The 15,420-nt window shown below is 47.3% G+C and overlaps 1 protein-coding gene across 1 annotated transcript in view; it reads left to right on the forward strand.

Annotated features, from left to right (window-relative positions):
* The window catches only part of LOC143110285 (uncharacterized), a 47,699-nt gene that overhangs the window by 24,987 nt on the left and 7,292 nt on the right, over window positions 1–15,420 (forward strand). Inside the window, exons 2-3 of the mRNA XM_076273173.1 lie at window positions 1,103–1,585; window positions 10,144–10,298. Of these exons, the coding sequence (XP_076129288.1) occupies window positions 1,259–1,585; window positions 10,144–10,298 (482 nt within the window). The 5' untranslated portion in view covers window positions 1,103–1,258. The remainder of the gene's footprint in view (window positions 1–1,102; window positions 1,586–10,143; window positions 10,299–15,420) is intronic.

The raw sequence follows: 15,420 nt of genomic DNA on the forward strand, positions 1-15,420 counted from the left end.
CTTATGTTTCAGGGCTACTTGACTTAGTAAGTAGTACAGAATTCCTGTCGTGTATTTGCATGCATCCTTTAGTGTAATTACTTTCGTATGATTGCATGTATCCTTTTGTGTAATGTGTATTAGGAAGAAGCGGATTTAGTTTGAAAGTCCATGATAAGTAAAAATCTGGTCCTACAGGCTTACAAACGTGTTGTTACAAGTAGTGGGTGTAAAACCCCCCCATAATTATTGCTTACCCACACATTATTCTTCCACTGCGTTGCATCTGCCATTGAGGTAACCCTTATGCAAAGTGTAAGTGGAGTATTGTCTGGAACAATTAGCCTCTCTTATTAGCATTAGCATTTAAAGGGAAAAAGAGATCTCTCGCTTTGGTGTCTTGAAAGGCACTTACCCCTACTGCTCTTGTTCTATTACTCCAGTCCTCACCAAATCAGGTGAAATGAAGGCTTTTAGAAAAGGCAAAGTGTCTGCGGAGGCTGAACAGATCGCTGCATCCCTCCATGCTACGTCTATTTGATGTATAAACTGCCAACAGGTTGGGAATCAATGCTAGCCCCCAGGTGTTATTTGTCTCTAAATGTTACCAATGGACACTGCTGTAAAAAGGTTCATTATTCTCTCACAGCATGTGGTTTGTTGAGATCACACAGTGCCTTGAAAGGTATCATTCAGTCTGCTAACAGATGCAGTCTGCTTTGGATCCTTGTTGACATCGCATCCAATGGCATGTGCAATTCTCTTTTCCCCGAACACATCTGTTTTTGTTTGTGAGTTTAAGTGTCTATGTGTGGGCGTGTGCATTGGTATACCTACTTATGTGTGTTTTTGGTTTGGTATATTTTTATACTGTTTACTGATTTATACTGTTAGCCTACATACTGAATTTTGAAGTGAACAGTACAGTAAAAATGCCTTCTCTTCTTTTTTTTCTGCTATGTTGTTCAGAATCCTGTCACATATTAAACGACACAATGTCAGATTGAATGGCCAAGCTTTTCCTGCCAGGCCAACCCAGACAAGTTCCATTTGCACTCGTTTTCCTTGACTGAATATTGCTCATACCAAAGCATATGGCTAATGAGCTGCCATCTCTCTGCAGGATCCCAGCTTTGCAGCGTTCCTGCTTGACAAGCTCCAGGCGTTGGAATGGCCGCCCCGAGGGAGGCATGCTGGGAGCTCTTGTGAGGTGTGTGGCACCCCCCTGCACTATTTGAGACGCCTCGCCCTGCAGAAGGCCCTCGAGCTGGCCAGAGATATGCCCGACCCGCAGCCAGGACCCTTCTCTGGGTTCCCACCCCGGCCAGCCGCACAGAGTGTCGTGACGTTACCCTCGGCGCACCAGACATCGCAAGATTGGTCAATCCAGAGTTCCCACGCCAGGTCATCGGCCAAGCCCTATGGAGCGTCAGCGTCAGGGGACAAGCAGAGAGATCAAGGGTGGGCGCCTAGTGGGGCGTCAGGAGGTCCTCCGCCCCCCTGTCTGGCCAAAGTCACCCCTCTGCCTGTCCACACCCAGCACTACCTGGAGGGGGTTTGGAGCGTCCACAGGGTCAGTCGGTCATCACACCACCACTATGCTCAGGTGAGTCAGATGCACACAGTTCAGCTCATATCAGTCCCATTCACCTCAGGTCAAATCAGTGGATGCTACTAAATCCATTCACTATGTCATTTCACTTGTAGTGTTGTCAATAAATGTAAACAATCCTATCAAAACCCCATCCTGTCCCCCTAAATAAACACAAAAGATTTGCTGGGGTGACAGTAAGGAAGAGGAAAAGAAGAGGCTGCTTTAAAGCCATATCCCCTGCTGAAGCAGCTCCTGAACCATATCAAACTCACACCATGTCTGAACGGGGTCAACATGCTCCTTGGAGTGACTTAGTAAACACAAACTCTGAATCATGTCGTCTCACGGTAGGAGGTGAGCCCGCAAATCCCGCTGTCAACTCTTAAGTCCTCTCACACAGTTGGGGACTTTTTTCCCACTTTCCCATGGTCCACCCAAGGCTCTCCTTGTCCAGTATCTTTACAAGCGATAATCCTCTCCCTGTGTCCCTGTCCCCTGTGATGCCTTGTATATCTCTCTCGGAAGGCTTAGTTTATGGTATGGCCAAGACTGGAGTTATTTATTAGCTTTCCTTAACCTCCACACAGACCCCCCCACTCTCTGTTGGTTTTATGTGATTGCCCATAATCATATTATCACAGAGCTCTGCACCAGTTCATGGCCGACGCATCTCCAATATGACTGGGGTTAAGTGGCTCATCAGGACCCTAGCGGAAGGACCTTCAGCCCCGTAGCAGAAATGAGATGTCACCCCTCCCGTGATGTAGCAGATGCGTTAAGCAGACATTGGAGGCTACGTGACCTGACCTCGCCGCCAGCTTTAGTGTAATAATAACGGATGGTTCGCGAATTAACACTGTGTATCTAGCCATTAAAGGGGTGAATTAAAATCTTGACCATTCAGCAGATTCATTTCAGGAAATGACAGATTATTACACTGTAAAAGTGTCCTTACAAAACAAATTAGCATTTAAACACATTCTTCAGATCTCATTTTGTTCGGATGGCACAGGCACGCAGGAAGAGAAAGTGAGAGAGAGAGAGAGAATGAGTGAGTGTGTGTGTGTGTGTGTGTGTGTGTGTGTGTGTGTGTGTGTGTGTGTGTGTGTGTGTGTGTGTGTGTGTGTGTGTGTGTGTGTGTGTGTGTGTATGTGTGTGTGTATGTATATGTGTGTATATATTTGTGTGTGTGTGTGTGTGTGTTTATGCTTATCTATCTAACCAGTGCTGGCTCAGATAGCTGAAAGGCAAATGAGGATAGGGACACTCTGACGTGCGCCTCAGGTACGCCAGCCCAGCTGCATCTGGACTCACTGGAGCGGAGAGGAACCTCATTGGCCTCCAGGGCCATATTGTTTGTGTGCGTGGGCGTTCACGGCATCGCCACCTCAAGGGAAGATAGCATCCGTCAGCTTGGCCATCGGAGAGAGAGAGAGAGAGAGAGAGAGAGAGAGAGAGAGAGAGAGAGAGAGAGAGAGAGAGAGAGAGAGAGAGAGAGATATGTGTGTTTCGAGACCATAAAAGCGTGGGGATTTATGTGAACCTGTGCTTGGGCAAAGACTAGTAAGTGTCAGTGGATGAGAGATCTTAAGCTTAAGCATCATGGCCAAGCAGACGCAGACGAAGGTGAATTGGATGAGATAAGGAATGAGAGAGAGAGAGAGAGAGAGCGACGGAATAGGAGTGAGAGAAAAGACGGAGGAGAAAAAGAGGGAGCTCATTAATAATCAGATTGGAAAAAAAGGTCCTCGATGGTCTTCTGCCGTGCTTCTCTTGACCTTCCGGTCAGAAGATTGGGCATTAAGTCATCTCCACGCTGACTTATTGGATTAGCATAAGGGTGGAGCGACGGCGACCTCATCGTCCCGCGAGTGCCATCCGTCAAAGTGTCGTGCCAACAGTCCTGATTACTGCACTCGTCCGACGCCATGATATGGGCACGATCCCGGCGCCCGCCGACTGGGTCTTGACCTTTCAGGAAGCGAGCGAGAGCGATAACGCCATAATGGCTCTGCTCCCCCTATCCTATCGCGCCGCTGCCGCGCTCCCTATAGATTTTGCATTAGTGTTTTGTTTATGATGGTGTTTTAACGAGTGTGTGACGATGGAGAAATCAATGGCGAGCTGATTGAATATGCAAATAGATTGGATCTGCCCGAGATATCAGTCAGAGCACATGCAATCTACCTGTGATGATGATGATGATGATGATGATGATGATGATGATGATGGGCTGACACTGGGCCACGTCTGTCCCGGCACAGGGCCAGATCTGAGCAGTCGGCTGCTCTCGAGGTCTAACGGAAGAGAGTTCAGTCTGGGTTAGGTGGGTTTCTGTTGTCCTGTGTGATAATGTGCTTCAGGGTGTGTCCAGGGTTCAAGGCGAATGGACAAAGGGAGCACTACTCTGGGCTATTCCTTTCCGCCCATGTCTTACTATCCAATCAGCTTTAGGCCTCATCTGGATTGGGTGTTTTTTTATATAATACTAGAGATACATTTTGTGAAATTAAACATTAGTACCAAATTAAACTGTTCATTACCTCAGCTGTACACAAGCTCAATTTTCATTTTAGTCGATAAACCCATAAACAACATCTACTGTACAGCTTATTTGCACAATGGCAACATTTTTATGGCATAAATGCTTGGGCAAAAACATCCCAGAGATGAAAGCCTTGCCATATTTGGATTGCAGTTCTGAAAAAAAATGTCCTGCTCGTGCCACAAACTGGGCATGCTCTGTAGCAAGTGAGTCAAGGGACCCTGAAATAAAGCGTAGCCAGCTCCTCCCTCAATCACCCAGGTGTTGAAAAGCAATTAGACCTTGAGAAATGAGTTACGTTCCAGCGACACAAAAAAAAAAAACGGCACCGCGTCTTGGCACCTCCTGAGAGGCCCTCCGTTCATGAGGGATTCTTCTTTTTTTCTGAAAGGAATGCCATAATGAATTTGTACAGGCCTTTGTGTCTATGGTTTCTAATTTGTTTGTGTGTGTGTGTGTGGGTGGGTGGGTGCATATTCGTCTGTGTGGGTGAGTGTGTGTGTGTGTGTGTGGGTGGGTGGGTGCATATTCGTCTGTGTGGGTGAGTGTTTTTGTGTGTGTGGGTGTGTTTGTCTGTGTCTGTGTCTGTGTGCCTGTTTTTTGTGTGCATTTCTCTCTCTCACTCTCTCTCTCACTCTCTCTCTCTCTCTCACTCTCTCTCTCTCTGTGTGGTTGTGAAAGTCTGTGTCGGTACTGTATACTGTATGTATGTGTGTGTGTTTGCATTTGTGTGTTTATGCATTTGTGAGTTTATCTACACATGCATCTGTGCAGGTGAATATACACATGTTTGTATAGAATGTGTATATTACTATGCGAGCAGCTGCCAGTCCATTAGTGAAAGCTATTTTATTGACGACCAAAGGCCCCCTCCCAAGCACAACTCTGACCGGGGAAAAAACGAGCCCAGCTAGCCGCTGATCTGTCAGCTATGCAGCACCTCATTGTGCAACTCAAGGCCACAGACTTCTTTCTTTCTCCCCCCCCCCCCCTTGATTTCACCTGGGAGGCAGCAGGCAGCAAATGTCTCTGCAAAAACTCCTGCTGCTCTCTCCTCTCTTCCCTTCCCACTACGTCTCTCTGCATTGCAGAGGCAGACTAACTCATCTTTCCCCAGGCTTAAATGCCACCTGCAGTCTCCTAATGGTCCTCCTTTGGCAACCTGGCTCACTAAGGCCCTCCGGAGATCCGCAGGGAGGCTGCTCCACGTGTGGGGAGGATGCCCAAACTGGACCTGTCAACAGATGGGCCCGGAGACTCAGTGAACGTGGAAAACTGCACCTGACGTCCATCTGGGCACAACCCCCCCCCAACCTCTTTTATATTTCTCTTTTTGCTAGAATTCACAGGCGGGTAGCCATGCTTACTTCTACCTCAACATGATCTGGACTCACAGGAGGACCCAGTTTTTGCTGAGGGCAGAAAGAAGAGAGACCTTTGAACACTATGGAAGGTCAAAGGACACAACCACAGATTTAGGCCACAGGGGAGAAACACAATACGGCACAGGCTTAAATCTGAGAGCAATGTGATTATCTCCTCTGATCTATCATTCCAGGTCAGAACTGATCTGACTAATATATCAGACGAGTGCTTCATTGACTTTGATGTTGACATCGACAGACGTACAATCCTGGAACAATAGACCCCTCCTGATCCCACGTGCTTTAGTCTCCTATGTAACCTTGTGTTTAGGGAGCAGTGGGGGCGAAGTAATTCAGCTCCCGCCTCCCTAATGTTTTTTTGGGAGGCCACGCTCTTTGAGCGTTCTCTGAATGTTTTTTCAGTTGTTGCCCAGTATGAGGCTTTGTCTACTGCCAGGCTGGTCAATTTGAGCGCTTTCTCTGCTAGCGTTCCCTAAACGTTTTTCAGTTGTTGCCCAGTGTGACCCTTATGCTACTGCCAGGCTCCCATCTGCTGTGCGGGCTGCAGTGAAACAGCTGTGCCAGCATGCAGCACTCTCTCCCTCGTGGATGTGTGTATTTGTTTGTGTGTGTGTGTGTGTCTCTCCTACTCTCTCTCTCACTCTCTCTTTGTTTGTGTGTGTGTCTGTGTGTCTGAGCCTGTGTGTCTGTGTCTGACTGAGTGCATGTGTATGTGAATATGTGAGGGGAAAAATACAAAGTGTAATTTAGAGACTATTGGTCAGTAAATGCGTGTCTATGTGTTTTTTTTTTTTTGGTGTATGACAGAGTGAACGCATGTGTGTGCATGTGCCTCGGTGAAAATGACTTGTGTGTGTATGTGCAAGCGAGATGTGCATAAGAGAAAAAGACTGGGCAGAAGGGCTGATTCTGCAGCAGATAGTGGGTGTGCATCCATCTTCAGATAGAAACATTCTCCACAAGGGAAGATAATTGAAGGTGCTTTCAGTGAGAGATAGCAGGACACTGGGCTTACAAGACCGAGGCTGTGGTCTAATTCTAGCCGCGGCAAACAGCAGTGGATTAGAATGGGGTGGCTGCAGTTGATGACTCCAAAAGAGGGGGCTCTTTGCGCAGACTAGTCTTACTGTAGCTCAGCTGTCTCTCTCCGAGGTCCGAATTACACTGTATCTCGGAGAGGACAGAATGTGAAGAGCCCTGTACACTGAACTCCAGTGGACTTTTAATATGATGGTTCACAGAAGCCAGTTGTTATCTCAGCTTCTTCACCTCACACTTGTAAGTAGTTGCTCATCCTGACATTTCCCCCCCTCGGTAGGCTAGTTGGGGGGTTCTAATTCTAATTCTAATCTTCGTTGTTGATAAGTGGCAATTAGCTTTGCACATTCCAGCCCACCCAGCACAGAGAGAGGGAGACCTCAGACACAGAATACATGTGTGTGCGCTAGTGCACGTGTGGATTGTAGGTCTGTGTTATTTACATTATAATGGAAGCTGCCTGTGGAAATACTGATGCCAGCCGTGATCCGTGATCCATGGCGTGTACTTTCTTCCCCTCCGTCACTGCTGCCAGGGTGCCCTTAGCACAGACCTGCAGGAGTCTGTGAGATCTGCTCTCCGTTTGGAACTTGAAAAGACACGCTCTGTCTTCCCCACGGTGTCTTAATGTCTGGATCTGACATGCACCGATGTAATTACTTTCAGGATGACACGAGGCGGATTAACGCGCAGACACACACACACACACGCAGACACACACACACACACACACACAGATACAGGCACAGACACACACACACACACACACACACACACACACAGACATACAGACACACACTCTCACGCACACGCACGCACGCACGCACGCACGCACGCACACACACACAGACATACATTCTCACACACACTCTCTCTCACACACACACACACACTCACATGTGCGCACACACACACACACACACACACACAGTCACATAAATACACACACACAGAGCACTGGCTGGAGCTTGAGTTGTGTCTCATGTACGGAACGCTATTTTTTTCCGAAATGGGAATGCTCCTCTATGGCTTGTTATCGTCCCATCAAGCTGGTGGAAGATCACAAATCTCTCAGATTCCCCCGTAACTTCCTGTGCCCCCATTCCTGTCAGAGCGCATGGAAATCAGACACAATAATACGCTTGTGTTTACTGCCTTGCATCGCATTAGCGCCCTTGCGGGTGACAACAATAATGATGCCCTCCCAGTCCGACACAGACTATAATGTTGGCCACAGCAAATGTTTCTAGACAAGCTATATAAAGTATAGTGTGTGTCTGCGTGGTGTGCATGTGTGTGTGTGTGTGTGTGTGTGTGTGTGTGAGTGTGTGTGTGTATGTGAGCGTGTGTGTGTATGCGTGCGTGTGTGTGAGCGTGCGTGTGTGTGTGTGTGTGTGTGTGTATGTGTGTGTGTGTGTGCGTGTGTGTGTGCGTCATTGGGCCGACAGCTTGAGCTTTATAGCTATAGCTTCAGAGGTGTCGCTTCCCCCCGGTGGAAAAAGTGATAGGTATTGTTTCAGGATGTGGGAAGCGTGCTCCCTACGCCACCTCTGTGCTTATATAAATAGAGCTCAGGCGGCCGCTCTGCTGACAGATGGCTCCAGCAAAGTGAATCTTGTTGTTCCTGTCCTTCCCTGCTACAGTGTCTTCTCTTTTTCACTAGGAGATAATGCTGGTGTGTGTCTTCTGAGTCCTTTGTGACCATGTCCCACATGGCTGATTTTTTATTTATTTAATTTTTTTTTTAAAAGGAGGAGTTTTTCTTTTTTTTTTTTAAAGAGGGCCTCTAATAACAAACAACCATGTCACTGTTTTTCCCCCTTTGCTCTGTGAGACAGCTAAAATGCTTGTCTTTATTACTCCATGTGCATTGAAATTGCAGTCCTTTCAATCTTTAGAAAAAAGCTGAACTTTGATTTTGATCACTTTCTTGATGCCGAGCCTCTAGAGTTCTAAGAGCTCTTAGAATAGTCTCAAGATTCACACAGCCAACACAGTCTAGTAATTACTGTACAGCATGCTGATTACAAATGTGACAGACGATAAGACATCATCATTAGTGTGTGTGTGTGTGTGTGTGTGTGTGTGTGCGTGCATGCGTGCGTCTGTGCAGATGTACTGTATGTGTCTGTTTTTGGTGTGTGTATTTAATCCTGTTAGCCCAGTGAGTGCTAGACATGTGAAAAAATGAAAATGAGACACATTTACTTATAAAGCTCAGACATGCCAGTTGCTAATCTGTACAGTACTAATCCAGCACATGCCAGCAAATTAAGCCTATTACTGTACGTGGGGGAGGAACAGTTTAAGGCTATAACTCCATTTTCCTTTCACATGATTTTAAGTAATCACAGAAGCAGTGCTTCCAGGAATATCCCTCAAATGCCTGGCCTAGTCAACAGGCAGACCTAAGGCTGGGGTCCCTCCCTTCTCAAAATCTAAAAGTGGAGAAATCCATTTTACTTTAGGCCCTGTTTACACGACAACACTCACGGGTGAAAACGACAAAATATTTTATCAGATATGCCTTTTGTTTAGACGGCAACGGCGTTTTTTCTCTTCAGATTGTTTCCGTCTAAACATAGCCTTAGATTTTGCTTTTGCAAATGGTTTGCTGTGCATACTGCAGTATACATTTACATTTTACAGTTACATTTACATTTACATTTTTTTACATGTGCCAGGTACTCTACTTCTAGTCAAAGACAGAATGAAACTTGGGGGTCTAATCCTTAAACAGAATTCCTAAATACTCCACACAAATATAACCCAACACAAACAACATAGGCAGACGGATACATAGACAGATAGACAGACAGGGGCAATATTGTATAACTTGTTGTGCAGACAGTGTTGTTGTCCTACAATAGCCATCCATCTGACATGGCCAGCCACAATACTAGCAGCAGAGACACTGTGGAAAACAGCAGCCATCCCGCCGCCTGTCATTTGTATGCACAGCGCGAGCCACTCTCAGCTCCGGTCCACAGGCACTTTGCAAATGGAGCGACAAGTCCCAGTTTGGCAGCGAAGATGGCCGCCTCCACCTGCCCGCGCTGCTGGGCTGTTGCGTCGGCCCCCCGAGGACGCCCCTGCCCTGCTGCTGCCGGGAGAGAGAGCGGGGGGGGGGGGCATGGAGCGTATGGCTGGCTCGCCACACTCCTCCTGTCTGTAGCCCCAGGCCATCTCTCCCTCGCCCCAGGGCCATCCGGATCCTGATCCCACCCCAAATGTCCCCATAAACAGCAGACGAGTGGAAATGTGTGTAACGAGTAACACTGGGCTGGAGTGTGTGGTGTGGCACGTTTTTGGTCTCATGGCATCTCATCATGTTGAGTTCAGTGTTGGGTGTTGACTGTTTTGGGTGAGGGTGTGCCTTTGATTGATGTGTGACTGTTGTATTCTCTCTCTCTCTCTCTCTCTCTCTCTCTCTCTGTGTCTGTCTGTTTATTTGTCTGTCTATCTCTTTATCTTTCTTTCTGTCTGTCTTTCTCTTTTTCTCTCTTTTTCTCTCTATCTGTCTCTTTGTCTGACTGTCTATCTGTCTCTCTCTCTCTCTGTCTCACTGTTTATCTTGTTGTCTGTCTGTCCTTCCATAATAGGTGGCTGCTGATGCAGACAGAGAGAGTGTGTGGTCCGACAGTCTCAGCTCTGGCATGGTCAGCCCTCTGACCTCCGTCTCCTCCCCGACCAGCCAGGCGCAGTCCTCTGCCTCGTCCACCACCTCCGGGAGCGCAGCGGCCTCTTTCTTCATCAGGTATGTCCACACGCAAGCCCTCCTTGTGAACCTCGCTCCGCACACCCCGACACCCCGCACACACACACACACACACACACACACACACACACACACACACACACACACACACACACGCACTGTTTCAGCTTCCCTTTGCCCAACGCCCAGCGGCTCACGTCGAGGCTTCCAGAAAGCTTCCATTGCCCCCGGCGAGGCCGTCACCACCGCGTTTTGTCACAGTCAAGGGAAGGACCGCGGCACTCGCTGATAGCTGCTCGGGGTAATGCGGTTAAATGTCATCAATTGATGGCCAACCGCGCCTGCGGTCCGAGAGCGGTGTGAAAATCGGAAATGGCAGAAACCTCCGCTGTGCTCGGTGAACAAAGCCGAGAGAGCGGAGGGAGAACTGCTCAGGGAAATGCAGCCAACTGAACAGATGCCCCCAGGGGGGAATTCTGGAGCAATTGCTCCCCAGTCGTACGCAGCACAGATACCAGGTGAGATACCTGTGAGGCAAGAACCCCCCCTTCAGTCCTCGACCCCCCTCCCACACACACACACACTCGAGAGCCCAGAGAGACAGTGACAGTCAGAGAATGGCCAAGGCTGGAATGGATCTCATCGCACAGGATCTGTTTCTGAGACTGCGGCTATCTTCGAAAATCACTTAAGGAAAATGTTGATCAGTACCCTTTCAAGGAGAGAGGGCTCAAAGAGCACATTACTCTCTGATGTAGGCTGAGCTGCTGCCTGATTCTCTTTCATACTACCTCCTAACTGCGCTCAAACTGAATAATGGAACTTAGAGCCGTAAATCACGGAGTCTGATGGGTCTTTCGGTGGAGGCGCTTCCCCATTTAAAACATTATTATTATTTCAAAAAGCAGCTTTTCAGAAGCCGGCCAGAGTAAGTCCAGCAATCTTTACGTCAGCCCCTGGGTGCCTGCCTGTCTGTTTGATGGAAATCAGCCGGTCACTACCCTATTCTGTTGCTGCAATCTAATGCAGCGCTGTGACCTATTCTTTGATAGGATCACATTTACTCTGAGATTGAACGAGGAGGAAAGTAGGGGATGCAGTAGACGTGTGGGAAAGAGAGAGAACAAGAGAGAAGCACATAGAGAAAGAAGAGAGGGAGAGAGGGATTGCAGAGTCAAACAGGAGAGAGAAAGAAGCAGAGATGTCTGGTGTTAGAGCTGATGTTAGCTCCTCCGTATTATCCTCCTAAGAGGATTTGTATCTTGTCAAGTGAAATAACTTCAAGGAACATTCCGGCATTACTGCCGCTACATCATGTAATATGTTGCTTATACACAGATCTTAAGTCAACTCTTATTGTTCTAATCCCATTCGACTGTGCATGGGTTGAACACCACAAGTAATCTACTTGCTATGGCCTAATTAAATACGGCCTTTATGGTCAAAAAAACCGCCGTCGCATAATTGGAAACCACCATGCTGTGGTCCACACAAATTTGCAATGTCCTGAATAATTGACTCGCTCATAGGAGTGACGTGCATGTGAACTTATTGACATTCGAGTTGGGTGTCTGTGGAATCGAGAGATTCACAGTTGTGTGGTGATTGCTCTGTGACTGTGCATATCATTAGGGTACAGGCGGTGGCGGTGCCCCGCCGATTGGCAAGAAACGAACGGAGCCGTGTTTTTGGTGGAGCCAGCGAGCGAGCAAAAGCGAGCGGGCGGGCGGGCGGGCCACTGTAAATGGCCATCTCGCCGGCTCACCCCAGCGCAATCATCAGACCAATTACTGCCCGCAAACAAGACTCAGATGCATTAGATTAGTTCTGCGCCAGCCTGCTGCTTCCAGGAATTGTGGATCGACAGAAGACCGCTGACGTTTGTCGGACGGTGTTTTTTCGGTAGCCTACCTTCCACGTGTCTTGTTGGATGGTGAGGGGATCATTGGATTTGTGTGTCCCCTTTTTTTTAACAGAGCACAGCTTTATCTGTTCTCCCTGTGTGAAATAGTGTTGGCAGCCGACAAGGTGATGCATGTTGGTTTATAGTGCCTTGTCAGCACTTCAAATGGATATGGATGCGTGCATTGGTTCACTCAATAAGCCTTTGAAGCAAAGCATTGCCATTATGCAAATGAAAACCAACTGACAAATGGAGATTGCTCCAAATTGAACATGGCTCAACCGAATGCCAGCAGGCTAAATTATGTAGTTTTAAATTCATGAACAGCTTGTGTATCTGCTGTATTTAAAATGTGTGGAAAATTAAAAAAGACTAACAAATAATAAAAAAAAGTAGAACAAATAATCTGCTTTGCCCTTAGTTCGGCCTTGAATACTAACTGACCATAACACCTTGGACAGAATCTCACGGGCAAGTTGCCATGGTAGCATAATGGTAACAGAGTGTGGTAAGGAGACTGAGGAGAGAGGGGGAGGGAAAGAGAGAGGGAAAAGGAGTGAGGGTGAGACCGAAAGAAAGCGAACAGAAGGGCTAGACACTGGAGACATGATTTGGACTTCATAGTTACTGAGCCTCTCTTTGGTCAGAGTTACTGGTGTAAGCCAATATACTGTAGGCTGCCTCTCCAATAGCATACTGGCAGGCCTCATGAAGCATTTATGACATGAGAGATGTGGGAGAGCGGTACAGCACAGACTACACCCCCAGTCCCTCTGGTGCCGTGCTCAAGGCCAATGATTCCAGTCGACCTTCCAGGCAGCACAATTGGGAGTTGTGATTGCGTTTTTTGCTGTTTGACTTTAATGCACATAGAAGCATAGTTCAAACAGTATAGCTATGCTGCAGTGTTTGTGTGGTCCTCTCTGAGCACAATGTAAACTTAAGTCCGACAGCAGGCATGCACAGATACAGAGCAGCAAGGACAGTGGAGCAAAGGACACAGGAGACTCTGCAGGAGCCTTGCTGGCCAACCGCACACAGGAAAACCTTGAGGAATTGAGGAGACAGGAAATACAGATCTGAAAATAAAGAAAATATAAAAATCATGCGATTATGTTAGCTGAATAATAATGAAATGGCATTATAATAGACAAGGAGCCATTTTCCTGAAAGCATTGTGGCTTAAGAACTTTTGCGATTGTGTGCATATTACGTGTGCCCAGAGTAGTCGAAGATGTGTCGAAGAACAGTGTTTTGACAGGAACTTCTCACTGAAGTCACTAGAAGGACCTTGGCATAAACTGCATTATAGGGTTAAGAATGGGCTTGTAAAATAGCATCTGTGGATGTTTTGACAAGCCAAAGTTGCATACCTTCTATGTTAACATCAAAGAACAAGGTGAAATGCTCAATTCATTCACTGTATGTCATCTTTAAGAACAAGCATGCATGTTCACGCTATGACCATGTTTGGGAAACACACAGAAAAACGTAATAAACTTTCATTAGATCATGCGTCAGAACACCCATAACCGCAAAGATGCATTGCTATCAGGAAACCAGGTCCAGATTCTCAGTGTACTGCAGTACTGTTCTTCCCCAGTTTTGGACTTTGCCACAGCAACTTCTTAAAGGCAAAGTTTTTTAAAGCTGGAGTAGATGGCTAACGTTGCCCAGCAGTGCATTTACCCTACACTTAGACCCCCCAGCTTGTCCCACACCATGAGGCTCTGGGGGAGCAACATGGACAGTGACAGTCTCAGTGGCATTTGACCCAGTGCATGTGTGGCCTCTGAACCTTCTTACTCTAGGACCTGTAGTGTGAAAAATTAACAAGTCTGTGTGTTATTGTTCTCACCCATCACACACTTTCAGTTAAAAGAAAGAAAGAAAAACACCTACGCAGTGGAAACCGACTCTAACCACGGGCAAAATGTTCAGGTTCACCAAATGAAAAAATCTCAATTTTCCAAACCCACATGTACAGAGCCAGCTGATACCACTCATTAGTTCTACCCCCCAGGTTCAAGAGTTGTGTTAGTTGTGTGTTAAAAATCCAACTGGTCGACCCCAAACACTGGGGAGGTCCTGTACTTTTTTACCACGGTATGTCCACCTCTGACCTTGGCACAGTGCGCAGTGCCTCTTGCGTAGCGCACACACATGGTGCAGACCCCTGAGAGGCTGTAACCTGGGAGCTCAACCCAACAGCACGAGGGCTGGATCCTGTGAAGCCAGACCCGGTGGCCGCTGTTTGTTTTCCATTTTTATGTGGCTCCATATGTGCAGCGTCTGCAGCATTGGCCCGAGGTTTACTGCACCCTCGACTAACAGACCGTTGCGGGCTCCACAGCCCCTCGAAAAGTCCCCCAAGGGTCAGAACTGGGTCCTGTCAAAGACTCTTTATGATATGTGGGATGCATATGTCAGATATACGGCGTGATATATCGGAGGGATGGGGGATCTTGGGGGGTGGGGATGGTGCAAAATTTGCAGAGGTGTGCGAAAAAAAGGAAAGCAAGCAGGTGCCGTGGGGCAAGTGGATTTTTTTTTTTACGACAGAGTGTTGGTGGTAATCCAGCACCCACCTCCCCAACCCTCACCCCCCCCTCAAAGATTTACTGATAAAAGGAGAGTGGCTCTCATGCCGCCTTTAGATAGTGCAATCTGTGACAGCTTTGATGTGTTTCCAGATCGGGAGGGGTGGAAGGCTTTTCTCTCTGGTGCCTGCTGTAATTTTTGAGGGCTTTCATGCTATGCGCTATATTATCTTTCATATCTGAGTGCGCAGCAACTGAAGTGTGCACAATCAGGTGGCAATGGGGGAGTGAGAGATAGAGAGACAGAATAGGAGAGGAAGAGAGAGAGAGAGAGAGAGAGAGAGAGAGAGAGAGAGAGAAAGAAAGACAGAGAGAATAAACCAGTGAGAGATGTGACAATGAGAAATGGAGTCAGGCTCCGATATGGGGAGTTTGAAGGAGTTAGCTAGTGTGAAAGGAGGTAGCGAGTAGCGACTGCAGGTGTATTTGAATTTATTAATGAGGAGGAACATACAGCAGTGTACAACACGTCTGTCAGTACATTGAGCTCAGGCACACTTTCCAGTGTTTTGGTGGAAGGGTAATGCATTTTTTAAAGAAAATACTTCTCAGAGACACATAGGTGTAATTCTGCTGTAATACTCCTCTACACAGCTCCCTCTTAAAAAAAGCAACAGCTGTAGAGATGTAATTCACACTTTGACGTCCTCACACAATT

This window comes from Alosa pseudoharengus, unplaced genomic scaffold (assembly GCF_046254945.1).
Source record: "Alosa pseudoharengus isolate Yale_2024_CS ecotype anadromous, Long Island Sound unplaced genomic scaffold, YU_APseudo_1.1 YU_APseudo_1.1_scf_7, whole genome shotgun sequence".
In the NCBI taxonomy this organism is placed as follows: Eukaryota; Metazoa; Chordata; class Actinopteri; order Clupeiformes; family Clupeidae; genus Alosa; species Alosa pseudoharengus.